This window comes from the organism of the source record quoted next, unplaced genomic scaffold (assembly GCF_019419815.1).
Source record: "Pyrus x bretschneideri cultivar Hongxiangsu unplaced genomic scaffold, Pyrus_bretschneideri_v1 Contig12, whole genome shotgun sequence".
NCBI classification, from domain to species: domain Eukaryota; kingdom Viridiplantae; phylum Streptophyta; class Magnoliopsida; order Rosales; family Rosaceae; genus Pyrus; species Pyrus x bretschneideri.
In genome coordinates this window covers 7,346,813-7,369,332 of record NW_025999413.1, presented here as the reverse complement: position 1 = coordinate 7,369,332, position 22,520 = coordinate 7,346,813, and the positions used below count along the sequence as shown (strand labels likewise).

At 35.4% G+C, this 22,520-nt stretch overlaps 4 protein-coding genes and 1 long non-coding RNA gene across 6 annotated transcripts; 2 read left to right on the top strand and 3 right to left on the bottom strand.

Moving 5' to 3' along the window:
- Positions 1 to 863: 863 nt before the first annotated feature.
- Positions 864 to 1,953, top strand: LOC125474467. The gene is made up of 2 exons (XM_048578254.1): positions 864 to 1,057; positions 1,460 to 1,953. The coding sequence occupies exons 1-2, from the start codon at positions 956 to 958 to the stop codon at positions 1,709 to 1,711; spliced, it is 354 nt and encodes a 117-aa protein (XP_048434211.1). The 5' UTR covers positions 864 to 955; the 3' UTR covers positions 1,712 to 1,953.
- A 2,198-nt stretch (positions 1,954 to 4,151) lies between these two features.
- On the top strand, positions 4,152 to 6,057 carry LOC125474466 (transmembrane emp24 domain-containing protein p24beta2-like). The gene is made up of 5 exons (XM_048578253.1): positions 4,152 to 4,309; positions 4,442 to 4,671; positions 5,222 to 5,408; positions 5,519 to 5,626; positions 5,778 to 6,057. The coding sequence occupies exons 2-5, from the start codon at positions 4,450 to 4,452 to the stop codon at positions 5,909 to 5,911; spliced, it is 651 nt and encodes a 216-aa protein (XP_048434210.1). The 5' UTR covers positions 4,152 to 4,309; positions 4,442 to 4,449; the 3' UTR covers positions 5,912 to 6,057.
- Positions 6,058 to 6,895: 838 nt separating this feature from the next.
- On the bottom strand, positions 6,896 to 9,327 carry LOC125474468 (protein NOI4). 2 transcript variants are annotated; one of them, XM_048578255.1, is made up of 4 exons: positions 9,153 to 9,327; positions 8,453 to 8,534; positions 7,734 to 7,916; positions 6,896 to 7,202 (listed from the first exon to the last, which is right to left on the bottom strand). In XM_048578255.1, the coding sequence occupies exons 2-4, from the start codon at positions 8,495 to 8,497 to the stop codon at positions 7,167 to 7,169; spliced, it is 264 nt and encodes an 87-aa protein (XP_048434212.1). In that variant the 5' UTR covers positions 8,498 to 8,534; positions 9,153 to 9,327; the 3' UTR covers positions 6,896 to 7,166. The 2 variants fall into 2 exon arrangements, with proteins under 2 accessions (XP_048434212.1, XP_048434213.1); XM_048578256.1 differs by lacking the exon at positions 8,453 to 8,534 and having other exon boundaries at positions 9,153 to 9,317.
- Positions 9,328 to 10,476: 1,149 nt separating this feature from the next.
- LOC125474465 (acetyl-CoA acetyltransferase, cytosolic 1-like) lies at positions 10,477 to 15,067 on the bottom strand. Its single transcript, XM_048578252.1, has 14 exons — positions 14,940 to 15,067; positions 13,684 to 13,752; positions 13,400 to 13,498; positions 13,114 to 13,287; positions 12,898 to 13,003; positions 12,671 to 12,809; positions 12,436 to 12,579; positions 11,964 to 12,049; positions 11,657 to 11,756; positions 11,420 to 11,530; positions 11,290 to 11,331; positions 11,041 to 11,127; positions 10,742 to 10,853; positions 10,477 to 10,642 (listed from the first exon to the last, which is right to left on the bottom strand). Exons 2-13 carry the CDS (start codon positions 13,730 to 13,732, stop codon positions 10,764 to 10,766), a joined length of 1,227 nt encoding a protein of 408 aa, XP_048434209.1. The 5' UTR covers positions 13,733 to 13,752; positions 14,940 to 15,067; the 3' UTR covers positions 10,477 to 10,642; positions 10,742 to 10,763.
- A 3,709-nt stretch (positions 15,068 to 18,776) lies between these two features.
- On the bottom strand, positions 18,777 to 21,108 carry LOC125474469. Its single transcript, XR_007256014.1, has 6 exons — positions 20,596 to 21,108; positions 19,909 to 19,970; positions 19,737 to 19,811; positions 19,468 to 19,572; positions 19,211 to 19,352; positions 18,777 to 19,122 (listed from the first exon to the last, which is right to left on the bottom strand). It is a non-coding gene; the product is annotated as an uncharacterized LOC125474469 (long non-coding RNA).
- Between the last annotated feature and the right edge of the window lie 1,412 nt (positions 21,109 to 22,520).

Here is a 22,520-nt window from a genome sequence, read left to right as displayed (position 1 = left end):
GATTCTTTTGTGCACAAAACAATTTCAGTAGCTGTAGTACATAGCAAAATTCTCGTATGTTGCAATCGAGGGAGTCGAAATTAAATAGAAAAGCTTAGTTCTTTGCAGCTAAAACAACACTAGACAATTTTTTTGATAAAACAACACTAGGGAGTCGAAATCCAAGGTTACAAAATTCCTTCTTCAAATAAAAGATCAGAGGTGAGATTCGTAGGGTCCCATCCCAACTGCAATTAATTCCTGAAGTGACGGCCACGATGACATCGATCAAAGGGATACACATAACATAGAGCAAATTTGGGGAAGAAGATCTTTCTAGATTTTCTTTTGTGAAGATCAATGTTCTTTTAATTATATTTATTTATTGTATATTATTATGTTATGTGATTAATTTTTATTAAATATTATTTATATTTAATTTTAATAATTTATCATCGTATAATATATAAAAGTACATAATTGAAGAATTTTAAAATCCTAAAATAGAAACTGGAAAATTTGGTATTAATTGAGCTGAAAAGAGTATGGAATCGATCAGAGAGAGAGTTGACGTATCTGGAATCTGTGTGTGTAATTGTAATGATGAGGGTGAGAGATAAAAGAGAGAGACATGGGAAATGGGTTATTGGGAAGGACAAGCTGCAAACTGAGGAGGCTTAATCTCCCAATAAGTTAGTAATAATTTAATGTAAATTTATCTTTAACAAAAATAAAATCTAAAATTTTTAATTTATAAATAAAGATAAATATTAATAAATCGTAGTACTAAAAAGCAATTCTTTATATTTTTTAATAAGCTGTTTTTTTTTTTAAAAACATCGCAATTCCAAAATCAACCCTTAAGAATTATGGTGTAATTTACGTTGTAAAGTAACTCTATATATTAACAACGAGAACACTCATCAGTTATTCAAGTGAATTTTAGAAAGCCGATTTTTATAGAAAGGTGGTGGCGATGGAGTTCAGGTCCTGCATGGACGACGAGAGTTCTGTGGAAGCTGCTGCTGCCAGCAACGGCCGCAACGCTCCCCCTGGCTTTCCTCAACGTCGAAATCAGGCAAGTTTCAGATTACTTATGTATGATGATGTTTAGCTTTTGAATTGGAATTGTGCTGCGCATACTGCATATGATTTTTGTTAGAATAAGTTTGATCTAATTTCTGTTTGAGTTAGTTGTTTAAGTTCAGTCACAGTTCGATCTCTTACCAACTTTTAGCTTCTTCTATTGTTTTTTGAAGTTTTGAGTTGAAACTAATTCTGCATATATCTTGTGCAAACTGATCGGAGTCTACTTTTTGCAAAATCTCTTTCACATTTTTTTCGAGATCAATTTTAGTAGTTACTTCATGATTAGTTTCATATTATTTATTTAAATTCTCAATTTAAATTCTTTAATTCATTGATGCAATTCCAGTTTCATTGATTCAAGGTCGCTAATTATTGTTCCATTTTTATGAAGATGTCGCCGAGAGAGAAATGTTACACAGCAAAACAGAAAACATCTCCAACTGCTGCTCCTACTAAAAAACGTGAAAGACGAACAAAAAGTGAGAAGCGTCGGGCGTCTGATGAAAACTATGCTCGGATGAAAATGAATTTGATAGCTTTTGGAGAAAAAATTGAAGAACTCAAGACAAAGTTTCAGAAAAATTCCGAAGTATTGAAGTTTGTATATGCCTCACCATTTGCTGAGCTCGTAAAGGCAATATGAAACTGGTGAAATACAAATAAAGAAATCAGATTGGGATGTGATACTCTATCTGTAATTTTTCCATAATTCTATATGAAGACGGTGAGGTTGTATTTAATAGTGTGCAAGATTAATGCAAGAGGAAACGAGAATTTGCGCGGGAGAGTTTCCGATAGTCTGCATGATTGTAAGATTGTAAGTTGAACAAGAGTGAATTGAAAGAGAGTTGATTTGGGAGGTTGAGAGTTTGGGAAGTTCTTCAATTCTTTGTTTTGTAGTGGGATTTTCGATCCCCTTGTCCATGGATGACGACAACTTTGTCGAAAATCTTACGCTTTTGTACAAGGGTGGAGCCGCACTATGGCTGGAGCCTTGAGTGGCTGCAGCCTAGGGCCAATTTCAGATTTTTAGAAAACTGCATGTAATTTTATATGCAGAAGTTGTCTATTTCAATGCCAGTCAGCCCTTTTTTTGGGCAAAATCAGGCTATCTTGAACAAGAAGAAAACATAGCACATGCCTATAAATTTTCCTAGCTCCGCCCTTGCTTTTGCTACCTGACAGTAACTTTGTATATGGCTCCTCTTGTCTTTTACATGTGTACTAGATACTCGTGGTATATTGTTTGGATGATTCATGTGGGTTTTTTTCATATGCTCGTTCGTTCATTTGCAGTAAACAAGGCCTTCTGGGTTGTCCTCGGATCATGTCAAAGGTTTGTACTGATTTACTTAAGTTCTTTTCTTAATCTTTAACTACTCTTCAAAGGCAGTGATAAATGTAAACCTAAACTTATGACCTTTTTAGTTTGAATGGGTGATTAAATAAAGCTCTGCGGTGAAATTTGACGTCGAAGTAGTTGATCGCTGTGGATATTCTCCATATATTGGTGGACTATGTTTAAACAATTCAAACCAGTTGGTTACTTTATCTTGTATGTAGAGTCTGAACGAAGAGAACATGACGTAGATGTCGGAGGGGCGCCCCATATGATCGTCATAGACAATCTTGAGAAGGAGTTATCGCCATCAACAATTATGGAGTTTATCCATCAACAACTTCAAATCTCATGTCAAGCATTTGTTTCGCCAAGTAAGTTGTTAGAGATGTATGCACGAGGAGCTGTTCTGTTGCACAGCAAACGGAACTTTGACAAATTATTGGCGTTTTTGGAGAATCCAGATCACATCATCGTTTCCTCGGGAGGAAGGCATATAGTGTAAATGTCTATTTCCAATAATTATAAATCGCGCAAACTTGTCTTAAAATGGTGTTTGTTCAAATTTAGTAATTTAGCATGCCAAAACCCGATAGAATACAAAACAACTAGAGTATAAAAGCACCGAGTTTCCTCTAAAAGCACCATTCTTATTGACTCTGCAGAGAGTAGCACAGAGCAGAACCGGAACTTGCAACGAATTGAAGGTTGTCGTTTCTGGGACGAAAGAGTACGAGCAAGCCAAGCAGCTAAATGATTTGTTTAAGCAATTTGCAAAGCATCAATGTATGCTTCACCAGAGGTTAGTTATTGAAGAGGGAAGGATTTTGCAGCCATCTGATCCGCTGTAGAGATGACGAACTTTAAAGCTTAGTTCCGTGTGAATGCTTTTGGCTACGTTGCACGTAGGTGCTAACGAAGACCGCACACAAATGTAAATGTGGGAATCAAATGAGGCACCTCTGAACTCCCCGTTTAGATATCTGTGCTGAATCATCGAAGGTACATGGATGTACTTAACATTTGAATTTGATTAGGGAAACTAAATTCAGTTTTCAATGTGATGCTTTTGCTTCGGGTATCCGTAGAGATTTTTTAATGTGCTTAGAACACGGGTTGGTACGCCATACTAAAAGTGTACTACCGTGTTAAAAAGTTACGATTGTTCTTACCTACAATTTTTATGTTTTAATTATTTAAAAAGATTCACTCAAAAAAAATGATTTAAAAAGGAAAATGTGAAGTAAAAAGAAAAAAAGGGCGACAAGCATAACACTCTAACTTACCAACAAATAAATAAAATTCATAATAAAATGAAATAAATAAATTTTGCAGTTCTAGTTTAATTAGAAATATGATTGTTTAAATCTTAAAGATTATGTATAGTAATCGTAAGAGATTTAGATTATCTTTTCATGTACAACTTGTATTACTTGAATAACAAATTTCTCTCTCCATGTTACTATAAATAAAAATAGAAATTCACAAACATCTTCGTCAAGCCCTTCGCTTCTCTCTGGCCAGTCTTCCTCTTTTGTCCATCACTAAATTTATACTACGAAAATATAAAAAAAAATAAAAAAAAAAAGATTTTTGGGGGTTTTTGATATCACGGAACACGCAAGCGAAATTCGCTTATTTCCACCTGGAAAGCATCATCCAACGTGGAGCGTTCCCATTGGCAACTGGTCAAGCTATTGAATCACACCCTGGCCACGCTGGCTTAAGCCCATAAACTAAAAACAAAACGACATCGTTGATTGTCCTTTTATGCTGGTCCAACCAGAACTGCCGTTGTCCGACAGCCTAAGTTCGACTTCGGCACTTTGCAAATCCCAGTTCATCCGATAATCCCAAACTTGAAACCTCTGCCAAATACGAAAACCAGAAGCAGTTTCCGAGGTAATTTTTCGTGTTCTTCTCGATCTGTGTGTTTTTGCATCTCTAAATATCTATCTGGGTAACGATTATTTGTGGCTAAAAAAACTCGGTGATTGTTTGACTTTGTGTGCTGAAAAATTGATGGGTTTGCAGGGAAGAAGATGGAGTTCTGGTGCGGGGGACACGTGGCGCTGAGTTTGGTGCTGGTGGGTTTTCTGGTTTTGTGCCAGTTGGAAGGGTCGTTAGGGTTAAGGTTCGTGATTGACAGGGAAGAGTGCTTCTCCCATGATGCAAAGTACATGGGAGACACCATCCATGTCTCTTTTGTGGTAATCAAGGTGGATTCGACTTGGCATTACACCGAAGACGGCGTTGATCTCGTGGTATGAATGAATGATACTATGATGTTTCATATTTGTTTGTTTTTCCCAATTGTGTGATTTGTCATAATTTCATCTGTTTGATCTTGTTGTGGAGAAAGTTCGATGGTTTCTGCTGATTTGTGTTACTTTTTTCTGCCTTGGCAAGTTGAATTTTGATAGAAGATAAAGATTGTGGATTTCTGTTTATGATTGCATTCGTTAAGAGGGTAGAATTATCTGTTGCCCTTGTAAACCGGGAGATAGAGCGGGGCTTGTAGCTCATTCGGTTGAGATCGTTTATGGTTTAGCCTGCATTGATGTCCTCCGTTCGGTTCTACTCCCCTGATATCGATTGTAATAGAAAGGAAGAGATGAATAAAGCGGGAGAGGGAATATTATGTTGTTATTGTTGGTAACTTGGTACTTTGAGTCACAATTGCTAGTTTAGGAATTTAAGATCATCCCCCAATTGGTTTTTCGATTAGGACATTGCTTTTTGTTCGATAATGAGGATAGTGGTTCCTGTTTCTAAAATCTTTCTTATACTTTTGAACTATGTTGCCGATGTCAGATAAAGGGACCTGGTGGTGAACAAATTCATGACATACGCGGCAAGACAAGCGAGAAGTATGAGTTTGTGGTTCAGAAGCAAGGTGTTCACCAGTTCTGCTTCACGAACAAGTCTCCTTACCACGAAACTGTTGACTTTGATGTACATGCTGCTCACTTCACATACTATGACCAGCATGCTAAAGACGGTGAGAGGCCACTTTACCTGTTATTCAAGTTCCGCCACCTTTTTTTTCTTCTAGGTGAGTCTTCTTTATATTGGAATAATGGTCACGGATTGTTATTTGAATGTATGCAGAGCATTTCACGCCCTTGCTGGAGCAGATTCAAAAGTTGGAGGAAGCCCTCTATAACATCCAATTCGAACAACATTGGTTAGAAGCTGAGACTGACCGCCAAGCAATAGGTATTTATTATTCTGTCAAGTTTTAATCTCTTATCCTGAACAGGTTGCATAAACTATAGTACTTCAAGAAGTACATGATTTTGCACTTGCGTCTGCATGTCACACACGGGCACACGAAGCTAAGGCCCCCTAATCTTTGATTTTCGTGCAGTGAATGAAGGAATGAGCCGCAGAGCAACGCACAAGGCATTGATAGAATCGGCAGCGCTTATTGGAGCTAGCTGCCTCCAAGTTTTTCTTCTGAAACGTTTGTTTGAACGCAAGCTTGGATCTTCTAGAGTTTAGATTAGTCAGTTGCGTACTTGTTTTCGGGTATTTACTGGTTGTAATGTTAGAAAATGGAAAGAATATTTATATACTGAAATGTTACAAAACAGAAAATGTACCATTGGCTTCAGCTTTAATATTTTGAAGATGTGTATTTTTGCTTATTGTTGGACAATTTGAGTTGCCTTGCATAATGGTAGATTTAGCTGACATGTTTGATTGGAGTTAGTAAAGACACTTTGCTGTTAGTACTTGAAGCAGTTTTTCGTCTGTTAGTTTGAGCCCGTCTGGGATTGCTTTTGTAGGAAACACTTCTGCTTAAATGCGATTTTGCTAGAAACACATTTAGTAATGGTATTGACTCATGTCCGTGTTCTATTGGGTGCAAACTAAAGTATTGGATAAAAAAAAAAAAAAAAATCATCTTCTGGAGAGATGCCCGAATAATTGATAGCTCGGATCTTGAAAATCAGTGTAGATCGAAACAGTGTGCTATTGGGGATTCGCATTAGAATCATCACGCCGGAATAATTATTAAAACCTAATTGGAAGTGCTTCTTGAAGAAGTTGCTTCTCAGAAAGATCTTTTTATGTTTTGTGTCAAACATTATCAAAAGTGCTTTAGTTGTCAAAACACTCTTTTAGCCGTTCTAGAAGCACCAAAAACAGGCCCTTGGTGCTTTTTTAGAGGGAGCTGTAAGATTCGGTTCTGTTGCATCAGTCCGTAGAGGCTTCCACAATGGTTTTGTGGTGCATCCATTGGAAATTCTACAGATCTTGAATTCATCTACAACCAAATCGATCACCGAACTGCTGAGAGGAGCAATTTTCGTTCAAAATTGCAAATGAATGGAGTCGTAAAAGCTTGGAACTTCCCAACTCAGAGGGAGATTTCGAGGGGAAAAGGACTTTCTTAAGAGAAAATACAAAGCTTCACAGTGCACAAATACGTGGTTACAAGACATAGAAACTCAAATTGAACCGAGAACAGGAAACAAACAGTCACGATTAACTCAGCATCAAGCATTGATTCAAGAAAAGGAAGCTGCATGCAATCATAGTTCACCAGTATGCACAAACGTAAAACAGTATCATTTTTCAATCATTCGTCTCCCAAAATTCTACCAATGTTCAAATAGACAGCAAACAGATTCCAGCGGGACCAATCATGGCTTCTGAACATAGCTCCAGTCTTCTGGAATATACATCGTCGTGGGGGGCATAAATACGTAGTAGTATCTTCTGTAAAATTTATGACATGGTTGGTGCCTCCTCACGACTCCGCACACAAGCAGCAAAACCATTTTTTCTACACATCAAAGCAGAAAAAAGCGTAAAAAAATCCAATCATTGTATCACTTTTCAAGCTACCATCTTTTTCATCATCGCATTAGGGTGGCTTAAGACCAACTGGCAGCATTCTTTTCTTTTTCCCTTTCTTTTTCTTTTTTGGTGCCAGCTTAGTTGGACATCATTTAACAAAACCAGATGAGTGCTTTACCAAGCGAAATGATAAAATATGAAACAGATACGTTTATAAAATCAATGGGTGCTATTTCCTGGGTGGAAAAAAGGGTAGTTAATAGTTTGAGTTTGAGCAATTTAATTCTGAAATTAAAGGATTATATGCAAATGTAGTGTGATGATGAAGATGTAAGGATTCCAATGTATAATGCATAAAATGCTCATTATGGTTCAATTAAATCTTCGCTGTTCTCAACATCAACCACCATTCAAGCTCTAGGGAAATATATGACGATGTAAACACAAACAGCGTCAAGCATACAAGATTACAGATGGAGGCTTTCCAAGAACTATAAGGTCAATGAGTCCAACTTACAGATGGGGGCTTTCCGAGAACTGCTCCTTGCTTATATGTGCGGTCCTCCTTTGATGGTGAGTCAGGTCTACCACCTGTCTTCTTCTCATTCCTAGCCTTGTTGAAGATTACAGTGAATCCCTCAGCTGATGCTGGATCATTGACATCCCATTCACCAAATTTTGGCAACGGTACACCCTTTTCCTGTAGTTTACATAATTTTGATGAAGGGAATCAATCATCTAAAGACAATGCATACCGAATTGAGATGTATATATAACACAATTGTGTGCAAAGTTCAATGCTTCGGATGTGCTTGCATGAAATTATGAAGGTAAACAAAATCCAAGTAACAAAGATGATTAAGATTAAGGTGAAGGTTTACTCCCACACATCAGTCAAAAAAAAAAAAAAAAAAAAAAAAAAGTTAATCATACTACTATAACCTTAATCCTAATGCATAAGAATACAACACCATGATATAGAAAGTAATATGTATTCATGCGTTGGTTTACAAACGCCAATGACTGTAATTACTCTTCAATACGAAGGTATTCCAAAAAGAAGAAGAGGTTTGAAATTCGACAATCTTGTAAGATATCTGCTATCAACTTTATACATGCCTAAAAGGAACACAAAGAAATTTTCTTTTTTTTCTAAAGTCCAACAAATTATCAGATAGGTTTACACTAAAATCAAATAAGTAAAGTACAGAACAGTCAAGTGCACCAAACTCCGACCATTCTGTGGTCTGAGGAGGTTAGATATACGCAGCCTCGCCGCATCACCCCTACTTGCGGAGCGCCTGTTTCGCGTATTGACCTGCAACATCCATGAAGCAACAGAACAACCTTACCCATTGATCTAGGTTCACCCTCAAGTAAGAACCCATTGTATGTTTCAAACCATTGAGTAACCCATCAATCCACTAAACTGCAACGCTTAACCATTCAACACAACAGACACAGAGAAAGTTTTGCACACAACGAAGCAATCAGATACGCTGCTTATCGGTGGAAGCCGAATCTACACACATACACAAACACATACAACATCCAATTTGTTTCTCAAATACTCAAAGTCGGGTTGGTATAAACCAAACAAGAAGCTAAAAATACAAACTTTATCAATAAATAATTAAAAATATAAAAACCCAGAAAGCAAACGTGACCCCAGATAGCAAACAACAGCTAGATACATCATATTCATACAGAACAAGCTTCTGCTTAAAAGTTCGAAACCAAAAGGATGAAGAGGAAGCAGAAAGCATCGGAGGGGGGAAAATATGGTAAATTCCAACAACACCAGCATGCTGAAAAAAAGGAAGGAATCGCTCCACATAAACTCAAGAGTCTTGGATCAACCACAGAACCGTATACATACACCGATACAAATTCAATTCATGAATTAGAGGACAAAAAAGTCGACTAATCTGCTTACCCCCATGACTTTCTGCTCTGAGATTTGTGAGAGTAACAACAAAAAACGGCGACTGATTTTCTCTGGTTGCAGGGATTTGAGGTGGTCCGAGTACTGAAGGGATTTGAGTTGGTGATGAATTGACGAGTCTTTTGCTTTTTCAAGGTGAGGTTCAATGGAAGGAAGTGAGAGAGAGAGAGAGAAAGAGAGAAGAGGGCGCGGCGTGGGTTTGTGTACTGGTGTGTGTGAGGTGCGTCCGAGTAATGCTATTCATAACATGTTTTTGTGCTATATTTTTATATCATCTTAAGTAATATTTTATGTGTTTGTCCATATCAGATGCTAAATATGATATAAAAATATGATATGAATAGCATTACTCGAGTTTGATAACAAATTTTTTTTAGTGTGGGGGAATCACGGTTTGATACAAAAAACTCGTTTTAAGTGTTATTCAAATAACTAGAAGTGTTTTTGAAAAAATAGTTCTTAAATAAATCTTAAGTAAATATTCAAATGAATCATAGAAAAATTATTGATGTATTTATTGTAAGAAACACATATCTGATGTTTTAAAAAAAAAAAACATTTAAAATATTTTCAGAATTCAAAATCAATTTCTTTAAAAACATTTTCAATAATTTTAAAAATATTTTCAGTTGAAGTTTTTTTCCTAAGTTTCCAACCAATTCAAGTGTATTCTTGCACGCTAAAAATCTCTGAACAGGATGGGACGAAGAGGGGCCTACTGTTTGAAGAACCAATTAGATTGGAAGGTGTGGTGCTTCCAGCTAAGCATCCCATACAGCTTTTGTCTGTTTCCCCACGTTGTTAAATTTGACTCCCTCTCGTATCGTGTGTAATGTGTATACCCTCAGTAAAACGTCTGAACAGTTGTGAAAATAAAATTTAAAGATTTTACCCAAATGTTTACGGGACTACTATCATGATTTAATCATTCATCAACTACGTCACAACAATGGTCCGTCAAAAGTAAGAATTAATCTCATTACGAATATGTATTGTTTTTGTATTTAAGCAAGATAAACTTAAAAGAGTTATTCCAACGAAATGGAGGTAACTATTATATGCAATAATATTATAGTTTGGAATTATCTGTAGTATAATTGTATAACCAATTCACGTATAACAAAACACATAAATTGATTATCATTATTAGACAATAAAGTATAAACTCATCATCCTCTCATATCATAAACTATGAATTACTTGTACAATTTAGTACCGGCCATTAGCTCCACATTATTGCTCAGTACCACGCATCCAACCCAAAACGTGTACAGCGTGTGTGTGTGTGAGAGAGAGAGAGAGAGAGAGAGAGAGATGGCGAAACCGAACTGTATTGGAAATATACTTCTTCTAAAATCTAAATACATTTGTAATTTATTGGGGAAGCAAATCAAGTACGAAAGCAGAATAAATTGCACAACTGGGAACTTTGCCAGTGGCGGTTTCATCTCTCACACGAAGAAGGTTCGACCTCAGCGATTCTGGACAGAAACACGAGTCAGGTAAACTGATAAGCTAACTGACATTTAGAAGATATCCATCAAGTTTCGCTAAAATGACATGAAACGCGCCAAAATTACCAGTTAGTGACTTGAAACTAGCTTACAAAAGCTCCAAAACAAGCGCAGATGCACCTCCGCCGCCATTGCAAATACCAGCAGCGCCGTATTTCCCGTTCTTCTGCTTCAGTACCTACAATAGCGTTGCACTCTGAATAAAGGATTTGAAAGAAAAAGATAGCGTTTGATAGTAAATAATTCCAGGTGAGCTAGAACAGAAAGGAGAGGTGCGGGAGAGTAGCAAAAGTAAATCAGAGCCTGTTCGTTCTTAAAGTTTAAATATTCTCTTTTCTTTTAAAAGAATAGGAAGTGAAATGTACCCCTAAAAGAGTGACCAAGATACGAGCTCCACTGCAACCAAGAGGGTGTCCCAATGCTACAGCTCCACCATGCACATTAACTTTTTCCTGAAATGAGAACGGAAAATGAGTTAAGGCAATAAGAACAAATGCGAATTCCTGTGCTAGTAAAAGCCTCACGGAAGGAGTTGAGACTGCTTCATCAACAAAAAGTTAAATGCGACTCATTTTAAGCATTCAATCGGAGAGAGAGAGAGAGAGAGAACTCACTGGGTTAAGTCCAAGAAGTTTCTGATTTGCAAGAGCCACAACCTGCACACATGAAATCGCTCCAATTAATATTGGCAGCCTTGAGATGCTACCCTATTTAAAAAGATTGCGACAAACTGTGATAGCTTACAGCAAAGGCTTCATTAATTTCATAGAAATCAATTTGAGAAGCTTCCAAGCCAGCATTTGAAATAGCTTTTGGAATTGCAAGAGCCGGAGCTGTTGTAAATAGTTCTGGTGCCTGTGCAATTTATCTCAGGTAAGCATAGTGGTATGAAAGGTAATTAAAACAAAAATGCACTTTCAACTTCCAAGATCTGCAGGGGCTCTACAATCTTGTTCAGATATACCAAAACTTCCACAGTACCTGAGCAGCATCAGCGTATCCACTGATCTTGGCGATCACTTGTAGCCCAAGCTTTAATACCTTCTCCCCACTTGCTAAAACTAATGCTGCAGCACCATCACTGTTGATAAAAGGAATTTCAAATTTCAGAAACACTTTCATTGTAAGACGTGTGAAACCGAAATGAAGGTGGTTCCATCAATTAAAAATCAAACCAATGACAACTTAGGAAATGACTTTTGTGCTCATTTAAGTAAACGAATGTAAACATTAAATTATTATATATTGGGGATTAAATAACAAATACAGAAATATATAAACTAATAACCTGATGCTAGAAGCATTTCCGGCGGTCACAGAACCTCCACTCTCCTTAAAACTTGGTCTGAGCTTCCGCAATTTGGCAGCGTCAAACTGACATCATAACAAAGCAAAGAATAAGGACATCTGAGATGGGTGAACTCAAAGAATGTGATTCAGATATATCCTAGACTCCTATAATATGAGACATTTTTTACGATCAATTAGCAACGACGGATTTAACGCAAAAATAAAGTCGTAGATTAAACTTTGTAGTCTGCACTTCCCCACCCCTTCTTCCTCTATATACAAATTAGAATTCTGGCTAAACAAACTGCAAATGATAAAAAAGTGATATCTCTACCGTGAAGCATTGAAACTATCTACTCTAAAAATTGGCATTCATGTTAGCAGGGTGTACCGATGGAGATTTTAAATTGTGCAAGAAAAACATAAATTTGCTAAGGTGTCTGACTGATACAAGCATGATTTATTATTACCTTGCCTAAACCTTCATCTTTATCAACAATGGTGGATGGTCTTCCCCTTCCTCCAGAAACTTCTACCGGAACAATTTCCCATGAAAAGGCGTCACAGCCTTGGGCAGCAATACCACGCTCGAAGCTCTGAACAGCAAAGTTATCCTGCAGTTGGTCACAAATAAATATATGAATATTCTTGTATGATGGTGAATGTGCTATTATATTAGAATGCACCAAAGGGGTTATATTTTACCTGGTCCTCCCTTGTAACTGAATGCTGATCAGCACATAATTCAGCGCACACTCCCATGCCATAATCATTATAGACATCCCACAGACCATCCTTCAGCATTCCATCAACAAGAGAATCATGTCCAAGTCGAGATCCTTTCCTGCATTTTTATTTTTGCATCCAATCAGTGCCTGTTGAAGTTCCATTTTAAAGTCTAAAAGAGTCGTGAATCGGAAGAAGTAACTAACCTTGCTTCGGCAAGATACTTGGGCACATTTGACATGCTTTCCATGCCACCAGCCACAACAACATCATTGATGCCCAACTGGATGCTTTGTGCTGCCAGCATAGTAGCTGCAATAACCGAAATCAAAGTTGTGTTATTCTAATATCATTTTTCCTACCGAAAATGAAAATTCATTGTTGAAAGAGAAAACAAAGTAGAAAAACGGAAGGTGCTGCACCTTTCAACCCTGATGCGCAGACTTTGTTAACAGTGGTACAGATCACTGAATTAGGGATTCCTGCACCTAATGCAGCTTGTCTAGCAGGAGCCTGCCCCAAGTTTGCACTGAGAACATTGCCGAAGAAAACTTCTTCTACAAGTGCTGGATCAACATTTGCCCTCTTAAGAGCAGCTGCAGGTTCACAGAAGAGAATATGAAAAATCAGACGATGCTAAATATTAAAAAGTAGAAGATAAAAAACGCGAAACATTATCTGCTTAAGGAAGTAGGAGATATTGCTCACCCTCAATAGCTATAGACCCAAGCTTGGTGGCTGGTACAGATGAAAGTGCCCCAAGAAATGCACCCATTGGTGTTCTTGCAACACCAACGATGTAAACATCTGCATTATGATCAATAAACATGGAAAAAAATTTGAAACTTTGAAAACAAGTGTTCCAAATAAATCTAATTTTCAAATACAGTGATTAATTGTTGCAACCACCATAGATTCTACTGCAGTGCCTTCGCCACGAAATTAACAAAATCCTATAAATTTAGAAAGAAAAAAACAGGGTAAACAAAAACCTCTAGGGTTGATTGAATTGGAACATGCTTCTGCAGAAACTGGAGCCATTGTTACAAGCAAATGGAAATCTGCAATAATTACATGGTACTCAGTTAGTGAATCAAAAAGAGCAACAAAATAGAATACATGACAGACTTCCATGTTGAATTACACGCATAACAAAATGAAGGATCGAAATAAACCATTAAATGTTCAAAATTTAGAGGGAAAACTGAAAAGAAACAAACGGCTTTGCTTGTTATTTTCTTTCTTTCTTTTTACATAAACTTATATAATCATTATTGTTCTCATAAATTCCCCAACAATCATACGGTAATTCCAGAAAGTAAAAGAGAAATGTTCCATGTACCACTTAAAATAAGTAATTTGTTTTGGCTATTGAAACAAGGGTATTAATATATATATACACACACACACACACAATTCATTTACATAAGGCATTCTATACCATTATCCAACTAACCAAAACCCTCGTTTTGGCTATAGATTAAAAAAAAGTACTGCAACTGTAGCATAGTTCGTCATTGTCAAGGTTAACTTTTTGGTAATTAACTAATTTTCGTCAATAACATTGACGATTTTGACGACATTTCTGATATTATACCGGTAATTGCTGACTTCGGCGTGAAGATATAAGCTTCAACCCCTTGCACGTTGAGGGCTCAAAACTCCAATATATCGAGTGAAATTTTGGCGATTTTTAAAACCCTCATACTGTGTTTGGATGAGGAAATTTAAGATTAAAGAATTCCAAAACAACGGAAATAGAAATGACGAAATTTGGCAATTTGAGGACCCAAATTCCACGTTCTTTTTCCACGCGGAAATTCTAAATTTTTATGTCATGAATCCGAACAAGAGAATTGATGGATCATGCATGTCAACTAATAAATTCTGACTTTTGTCCAAATTCTAAGTTTATTTCCCTACTCCAAACATAGTGTTAGTATGAAACATTCTGAAAAATCATAGAAAGAACCAGCCACCCAGTTCTTTTTTTCCTCTGGAACCAAACAGAAAGTGCGTGATTTTTCGACCAGAGCTAGATCTATCATCAGCAAACAAACAAAGCATGCACAAAATATCATCACAGTTCTTCAAAACTATCGACTAAATCACAGATCCTAATCAATCCAACGATGCAAATGCTAAGAAAAACAAAGCAGCGTTAAGAACGATCGCACGGATGTATAGAGTGAATGGTGTGCTGAGATCAGAGAGAAAATCGAGAACCAGAGAGAGAGCGAATTGTTACCTTCTGGGTTCGGGAAGTTGGTGGGAGGAAGAAGAAGACTGACTTCCAAGTCTCTGAATTGGTGCTGGTTTGCTGCAAATGCAAAAGCACGGCTGCCGTTATTATATAGTAGGAGAGAGAGCTCACGAGCACATACAGTTGGATGTGGAATTACCAAAATGCCCCTACGAACGAAGATCCACTTCAATCATTTTTTTATCGGAAGTCTTAACGAAACACTCTTGTTACTATTCACGTTTAACGTTAGAGGCATTTTTACTCTAAAAAGTTAATCCTAATACTATTTACTTACAACATATTTTTGTCTTTTTGGTTAAAACTCAAAGCTTTCAAATTTTTTCATTGGTTTTCTTTTTTTTTTTTTTAATTATTTTGTTTTCCTTTTTGTCTTTTACTTGATGTGTAGCTATCAAAAATGCCTCTCTGATTTATTTCTTGAATTTTTAAAACAATTATGAAAATATTTTAAGTAAATTATTGAATGGATTTTTAAAAAATATCAATTGTCACATGCGTTAGCGCATAATAAGAACTAAAAACTGCTAATGTTATCTTTGTATAAAGAATTGTAAAAAACTAATAATGTTATCATGTTGGAGAAATGTTAATATTATTATACGGTGATCTTGAGTCTTGACAACCCATTTAGTAAAAGAAAAAACTAAACCGACCCATAGTCCATCGGTTATATAATTAAGGAAGTGTGCTTAATACAAATGATTTATAGTTCTAGCGGTTAATAGCATTCTTAAGTTGTACACTCTTGATATTGTTTGTATCGAAAAACAATAGATGCTTGACAAGTAATGCTTTTTAATGAATTGTTTATGGGGGGATGTGGTCCATTTAGATGTGTGCGCGCTTAAGGAGCCAAGTTTGACAAAGAACGTATATGTGAGACCTACTATAATTATTATTACTATTATTTTGTTTGTTGTGAGTTGGGGAAATACAAAATGGTCAACTAAGGAGCGCTCTAAATTTTGCTGCCACGACGGAAAGGGATCTTCTCCTAACCCTTTCCTCATAATTCATCAAATTAGTGAATTTGTGTTATTAAAATTTGATCAAACGATTGAAATTATTTTAACTTTTAAAATGGACTTCTATTTGTAGTTGTTAAATCAAATTTTAATGACACGAATTTTCTAATTTGGTAGATTAGGAGGAAATGATCCATTTCCACCAACTACCTCAAATCCAGATGGTTTTAATTTTTAATTAATTGGTAAGAAAGATGGCTCACTAACCTAAGCTTTAATTTTTAATTAGTTGATCCTTGCCGAATCCTTTTCGTGGGAATTCTAAGGATCACATGATCGTGAGTGTTCATCGTATATCGTGTGATCAGAAATTATTTCAAAATTTTAATTTATAATTAAATATAAATAGTACCTAATTAAAATTGATTGTACAATATACGATGAACAATCATGATTATGGATCCCTAGAATTCCTAGGAAAAGAATCCTCGTCGGATCCTTTTCCAGTAAAAACGATGCATAGATTAAATTTTACATAATCCTAAAGGAGAATATTATATTTTGTAATGGATACAACTCCTGCATCATTTTTTGGTTTAAAGAATAAAAAGCTATTTTTGCACACGTTTTTTCGTTCTTTGCACATTTATGTTTCTTCGTTTTTATTTTAAATAAAAATAAGATAAAGGAAGATTGGGTGATGAAGATAAACAAGAGAGTGCAGAAGAAAAAAAAAATAGGCGTATGAAAATCATTTCTTAAAAAGAATAATACCTAATTTAAAGAAAATAGTATGTTTGTGTGATGGTCAAAATCAAGCAAAAAGGCATTGATTAATTTGGAGTATGCAATGAAATCCCAATTACTCGTTTCAATGTTATGACAAGGTGTATAAGCCGTTCTAGCCTCGCTTGTTGTCGACCGAAAGCGAGGCTATGATATGGTATCACTATATCTATATGTATTATGTATATAGCGGCTAAACTTTTACCAACTTGAGTGTGGTGATGAAAAAATCATTTAATAAGCTAAGTTAGGTGGTAATCATTGTTAACTTAGTTGGACTAAACTAGAAATAATAGTATTATGGAGTTGAAGTTGATTTTGGTAGTGATGAGTTCAAGTGTTCAACGATGTCCACCCCGAAATAAGTAATTGAATTTGGACTATGATTTATGAACAAAAGAGAGATCAAGTTAGTTATAATTAAAAGAGACAAAATATTGAATTGTGAAATGATTTATTATGAACGTGATTGCTGACTTTGCAGATGGATAGTGCTATTCATATATTTATTTTTATCTCCCACACATTATTATTACATTTTTATCATTGATCTTCTTCAATTCATTCGATCCGACAACCGAAAATTGAGAAGTAAAAATAAATATCTAAATAGTAATACCCTTCCAAACATACCTTGGAATTTGAATGGTCAAGTCAACCACCGATCACCAAATGAGTACATATCTGACTACTATCATCATCTTTGCATATATATATATATATATATATATATATATATATATATAAACAAACAATACTTTTTATTTAAATTATAATAAAATAAAAAAAAATTTAAACTCGACACACAATGAATTTTATATAAAAAAAAAATAAGCTAAAACAATCTGCTACTTGCATAAATAATAATCAGCACACATTTAGGGCAAAATTAATGAAATTTGGGTAGCTAATAGTTCATCGTTGTAGTGCATTTTGTTAGAAAGGATAATGCTATTCACACACTTTTGATAATTTTTTGCAATTCATCTTCTTTAATTTATTTGTTTCAACAACCGAAATTTAAGAGAAATGTGAGAAAAATAAAAATATATACGTGAATAGCATCACACTAATATGAAATGCTAAACATTAAAAAATTTGGGGGATGATGGAAGTTTGGGTAAAGGTTCACCAACCACTAAATTATATTGCATAGTTTATGCAAACCCTTGTTGACTCCAATAATTCAAATGTCGTTTGTCCCTTTTCTGCAACTTTTACTTCAGCCAGCACTGATGTGCTGCCTTTTCATTTTTTTTTAAATTTTCACATTTATGTCGTTGAAAATATGGCTGCTCTAAGCCAAAAAAAAAAATGCCACTTGGTCCACTCCACACATTACGCTTGTATGCTATACATTTCTCTAACTTATTACTTATGGAGCGTTGCCAATAGTTCAAAATACCGTTGTCGAAGTTGATATTGACATTTTAAAATTATCGTCATATATTTTGCATGTGTATTTTTTCTCTTATGCTTATACAAGCAATGAGTGTTGCATCATGAAATTTTTGAATTGTCGATAAAAAATTTTAAAAGTAAAAATAAAAAATCTTATTTTTCCTCATATTATTAATGTAATATGTTGCGTTATTATAATGGTGTTCTTATATGTTATATTTTTTAGATTGTTGATTTGAACCACTATAGAATATTGTGGAGTAAAAAATAATTTAAAAAATAATGCCTCATTCAATTGACGAGGCCCACATCTGTTCCATATACAACTCAACCTTCAAGAAGACTTAAGTTGTGGACTATGACTTCTCCAAAGTCTCATGCCCATGTCTAGGAAAAAAGTTGTATTAAAAATAGGATTAATAACCAAATCCTATATTTGAAGCTTTCCAATAACGTAATTAAGCAAGAATTTCACGAGATAATTCGAAGAAATTATTAATTAAATAATATCTTCATGATTATTTCTTAAGTATATTTAAGATGTTCTAACATCTTAAACCTACTGCATCCAACGGATGACACACCTTAGCCAACTAAACGTCGACACATTGCATGGCAATCCCTACAAAGAAGTTCTTGTATTTAATATTTCTAAAATTTTAAAAAATTAAAAATTGAAAATTTATAATAAATTTATCGCCGCTTTGTACAGTCACCAATTGCTTATACATATACAGGGCTCAAATTTCTGAGGCACTATTATTTTCATGTTTGTGTGTATGGTATACAAGGCATACAACTCTTGTGTATGCATAAAAAAATAAAAATAAAAAAACCGGCCGATATGAAGCTGGTGAAGAATTAGAGGGATGAACGAGAAACGAGATGGACGCTATACTGCAATGGCAAGACGGGTTTCTAGATTTTCGGTTTAGACATTAGATCATCTTCTCGAATTTATCAAGTTTTTTTCACCCTCTGCATAGACCTAGCTAACAGCGTGAAGAAGATTCCTGCAAAGTGTCAAAAGCTTTTTGATGAACGCAACGAAATGGACCAGTAGGTGTGTTTATATCAAAGTTTTCTTGAGTAACAAGTTACCTGCACCGATGAATGATCCATTTGCGAAAGCTTGGCTGCCTTGACTACTCAAAGTGACCCCGAGGTTCACCAGGGTAGCTCCCAAGACTGTATACATCGTCGCCATCTGTAGTATTGTCGCTTTTCGTGCAGCTCTTTCCGACTGCCAAAATGTAGTTTTACTCATGTTAATTGAACTTGTGCAGTTGTGTTTGTATACATAACGGGATGGAAGTTTGGACAGCTAAAGAAGCGTACTTAAAGTTAAGATTGCATACCTCAAGTACCCGGACTCGCAGTTTCAGATCCCCTGATTCGAGCTCTTTCACAAACTCCTCTATTCTCTGAACTCTGTATGGCATCGACATGGTATAGCTTCTAGCCTAAAGTTACATGCATAAGAACGCTTAGTGCCAATAGGCCCAATACTGAGAAACATTTTGGTTTTACTATTTTCCTGAACTAATATCGAACGAAGCAAATTTATTTGCTTAACAGAAACAAGAACAAGGAACTAAAGCAAGGAAAGAGAGTTAGGCTGCAGTACATCATCGGCTTGTTTCCTTATATCGTTTACAAGCTGTGTCCCCGTACGCTGCTTCTGTCTTAAATATAAAACCTCCTGCATATAGCGTATAATATCAGCGATGTACTTCCAAACCATTGCTAAGCAAAACACGAAATTGTCACGCACAAAATAGTAACTTAAAGTTGTTAACCTGAGCATAATCTGCAGCAATCTTCACGAAGGAAAAATCTTTATCGAGAATATAGCCTATACCTGCAACACATATTAACTTAAGCCCCATCACCAACTTTAGATAAAAAAACAAAATATTTAGAATGAAAAGATAAAATGACTCGGCATCTTCATCAGCGTTGTAACCAGAGCCGGCTCTGAGGGTGTGTAACAGGTGCCACTGCACAGGGCCCCCGATTCAGAAGGGCCCCCAAATTTTCATTACATGTATACAGATGCATGTAAAATAGAGTAGATGCAAAAGACAACGTTATATGTGGTTCTAGTGCTAACGGTTTAGCTCTTTTTTCTTATATCCGTTGTGCTGGGTTCGAATCCTTGTGATAATGTTTTGCTATCAAACAACTTATTAATATAACATTAAAAAAAAATGAAGGGCCTCCATCTAAGTTTTGCAGAGGGCCCCTAAATACTCTGGGCCGGCCCTGGCTGTCACACACGTAACCAGGACATCGTTTTGTAACTGAATTTCAGTCACTCTCATTGTCTGGTACAACCTGTTTCTACTGGTTTCCCCTTTTTCTTGCCCTTTTTATAAGAGCTAAAACCAGTAGCTTGGTTAGCCATGGTGCTACTGAGCATCTTCTTTAATTGCGTGTACAGAAATGAGACAAAACAAGAACTGTACAGAACAGTATATGCATACCTCCCCAATTGCAGAAAACGTCTGCGACTGATCTGGTGTCTGGCTTAACATATTGTCCAAAAAGGATTGAACGGATCTCCGTACCTAGAGAATGGGGAAGAAAGAGAGAGAAAGAGAGCACCAAATGTTTCTGAAAATCACCCTATCAAGTGACCTTTCCCTTTCTAATATATAATGAGTACTGGGATGGTGCATACAGACGACAAATCTCCGGTAGGCTGAAGTGCTCCACGATCAATGAGGCGTTGCATAACCTGCGAGTGGCTTTCGTGAGATTAAACATTGCAACAAGGCAAAACATGATGATATATTTTGGGTATTCCTAATGAATTCAAATGCATGATTCCGAGCCATCCTAATGCTTAATAAGCAAAGCGAAAATGCATGATTAATAAGCTAAGTTGGTGGCAATCATTGTTAACTTAGTTGGACTAAACTAGAAATAATTGTATTATGGAGTTGAAGTTGATTTTGGTAGTGATGAGTTCAAGCGTTCAACGATGTCCACCTCGAAATAAGTAATTGAATTTGGACTATGATTTATGAACAAAAAAGAAATCAAGTTAGTTATAATTAAAAGAGACAAAATATTGAATTGTGAAATGATTTATTATGAACATGATTGATGACTTTGCAAATAGATAATGTTATTCACATGTCTATTTTTATTTCTTACACATTCTTATTACTTTTTTGTTATCGATCTTTTTTCAATTCATTCGATCCGGCAATCAAAAATTGAGAGAAATATAAAAACTAAAAATAAGTACGTAAATAACACTACCTTTCCACATATACTTTTGGAATTTGGATGGTCAAGTCAACCACCAACGGCCAAATGAGTACATATATATAATAACACTACTAAAATCATCCTTGCATATATATATATATATATATATATATATATATATATATAACACAAACAATATTTTTTCTCTAAATTATAATCAGATAAAAAAGAAAGTTCAAACTCGATACATAATGAATTTATAAAAAATGAGCTAAAACAATCCACTACTTGCATAAATAATAGTTCGCACACATTTAGGACAAAATTAATGAAATTTGGGTAGCTAATAATTCATTGTTGTCATGTATTTTGATGGAAAGAATAATGCTATTCACGCGTTTATTTTTACCTCCCACACACTTTTGATAATTTTTTGCAATTCATCTTCTTTAATTTATTTGTTTTAACGATTAAAATTTGAAAAAAATATGTGAAAAGTAAAAATATGTGTATGAATAGCATCACTCATATATGAAATGCTAAACATTACAAAATTTGGGGGATGATGAAGGATTGGGGAAAAGTTCACCGACCACCAAATTATATTGCATAGTTTGTGCAACCCTTGTTGACTCCGATAATTCAAATGTCGTTTGCCCCTTTTATGCAACTTTTACTTCAGCCAGCACTGATGTGCTGCCTTTTTGTTTTTTTAATTTCACATTTATGTTGTTGAAAGTATGGCTGCTCTAAGCCAAAAATCAAAATGCCACTTGGTCCACTCCACACATTACGCTTGTATGCTATAGATTTCTCTAACTTAAGGAGCGTGGCCAACAGTTCAAAATATCGTAGTCAAAGTTGATATTGACATTTTAAAATTATCGTCATATATTTTTGTATGTGTATTTTCTCTCTTGTGTTTTTACAAGCAATGAGTGTTGCATCATGAAATTTTTTAATTGTCTATAAAATTCTTTAAAAGTAAAAATAAAAAAAATCTTCTTTTCGCTCATATTAATAAAATAATATGTCTCGGTATCATAATGATGTTCTTATATGTTATAATCGTTAAATTGTTGATTTGAACTGCTATAGAATATTGTAGAGCCAAAAATAATTTAGAAAATCACGGAGCTGACATGTGAACTTTTATTGCAAGACATGAGAATGCCTCATTAAATTAATGAGG

What these genes read in the sequence shown, in the direction of transcription:
- LOC125474467 (XM_048578254.1), top strand. Translation starts at nt 956, where the DNA reads ATGGAGTTCAGGTCCTGCATGGACGACGAGAGTTCTGTGGAAGCTGCT. An exon ending in TTCCTCAACGTCGAAATCAG is followed by an intron (nt 1,058 to 1,459) that starts GCAAGTTTCAGA and finishes ATTTTTATGAAG; the next exon opens with ATGTCGCCGAGAGAGAAATG.
- LOC125474466 (XM_048578253.1), top strand. Translation starts at nt 4,450, where the DNA reads ATGGAGTTCTGGTGCGGGGGACACGTGGCGCTGAGTTTGGTGCTGGTG. An exon ending in AAGACGGCGTTGATCTCGTG is followed by an intron (nt 4,672 to 5,221) that starts GTATGAATGAAT and finishes TGCCGATGTCAG; the next exon opens with ATAAAGGGACCTGGTGGTGA. An exon ending in TGACCAGCATGCTAAAGACG is followed by an intron (nt 5,409 to 5,518) that starts GTGAGAGGCCAC and finishes GAATGTATGCAG; the next exon opens with AGCATTTCACGCCCTTGCTG.
- LOC125474468 (XM_048578255.1), bottom strand. Translation starts at nt 8,497, where the DNA reads ATGCGGCGAGGCTGCGTATATCTAACCTCCTCAGACCACAGAATG. An exon ending in CCTCCTCAGACCACAGAATG is followed by an intron (nt 7,917 to 8,452) that starts GTCGGAGTTTGG and finishes TGTAAACTACAG; the next exon opens with GAAAAGGGTGTACCGTTGCC. An exon ending in TTCTCGGAAAGCCCCCATCT is followed by an intron (nt 7,203 to 7,733) that starts GTAAGTTGGACT and finishes TTTGATGTGTAG; the next exon opens with AAAAAATGGTTTTGCTGCTT.
- LOC125474465 (XM_048578252.1), bottom strand. Translation starts at nt 13,732, where the DNA reads ATGGCTCCAGTTTCTGCAGAAGCATGTTCCAATTCAATCAACCCTAGA. An exon ending in AAGATGAAGGTTTAGGCAAG is followed by an intron (nt 12,050 to 12,435) that starts GTAATAATAAAT and finishes TTATGATGTCAG; the next exon opens with TTTGACGCTGCCAAATTGCG. An exon ending in AACTTCTTGGACTTAACCCA is followed by an intron (nt 11,128 to 11,289) that starts GTGAGTTCTCTC and finishes TTCTCATTTCAG; the next exon opens with GAAAAAGTTAATGTGCATGG.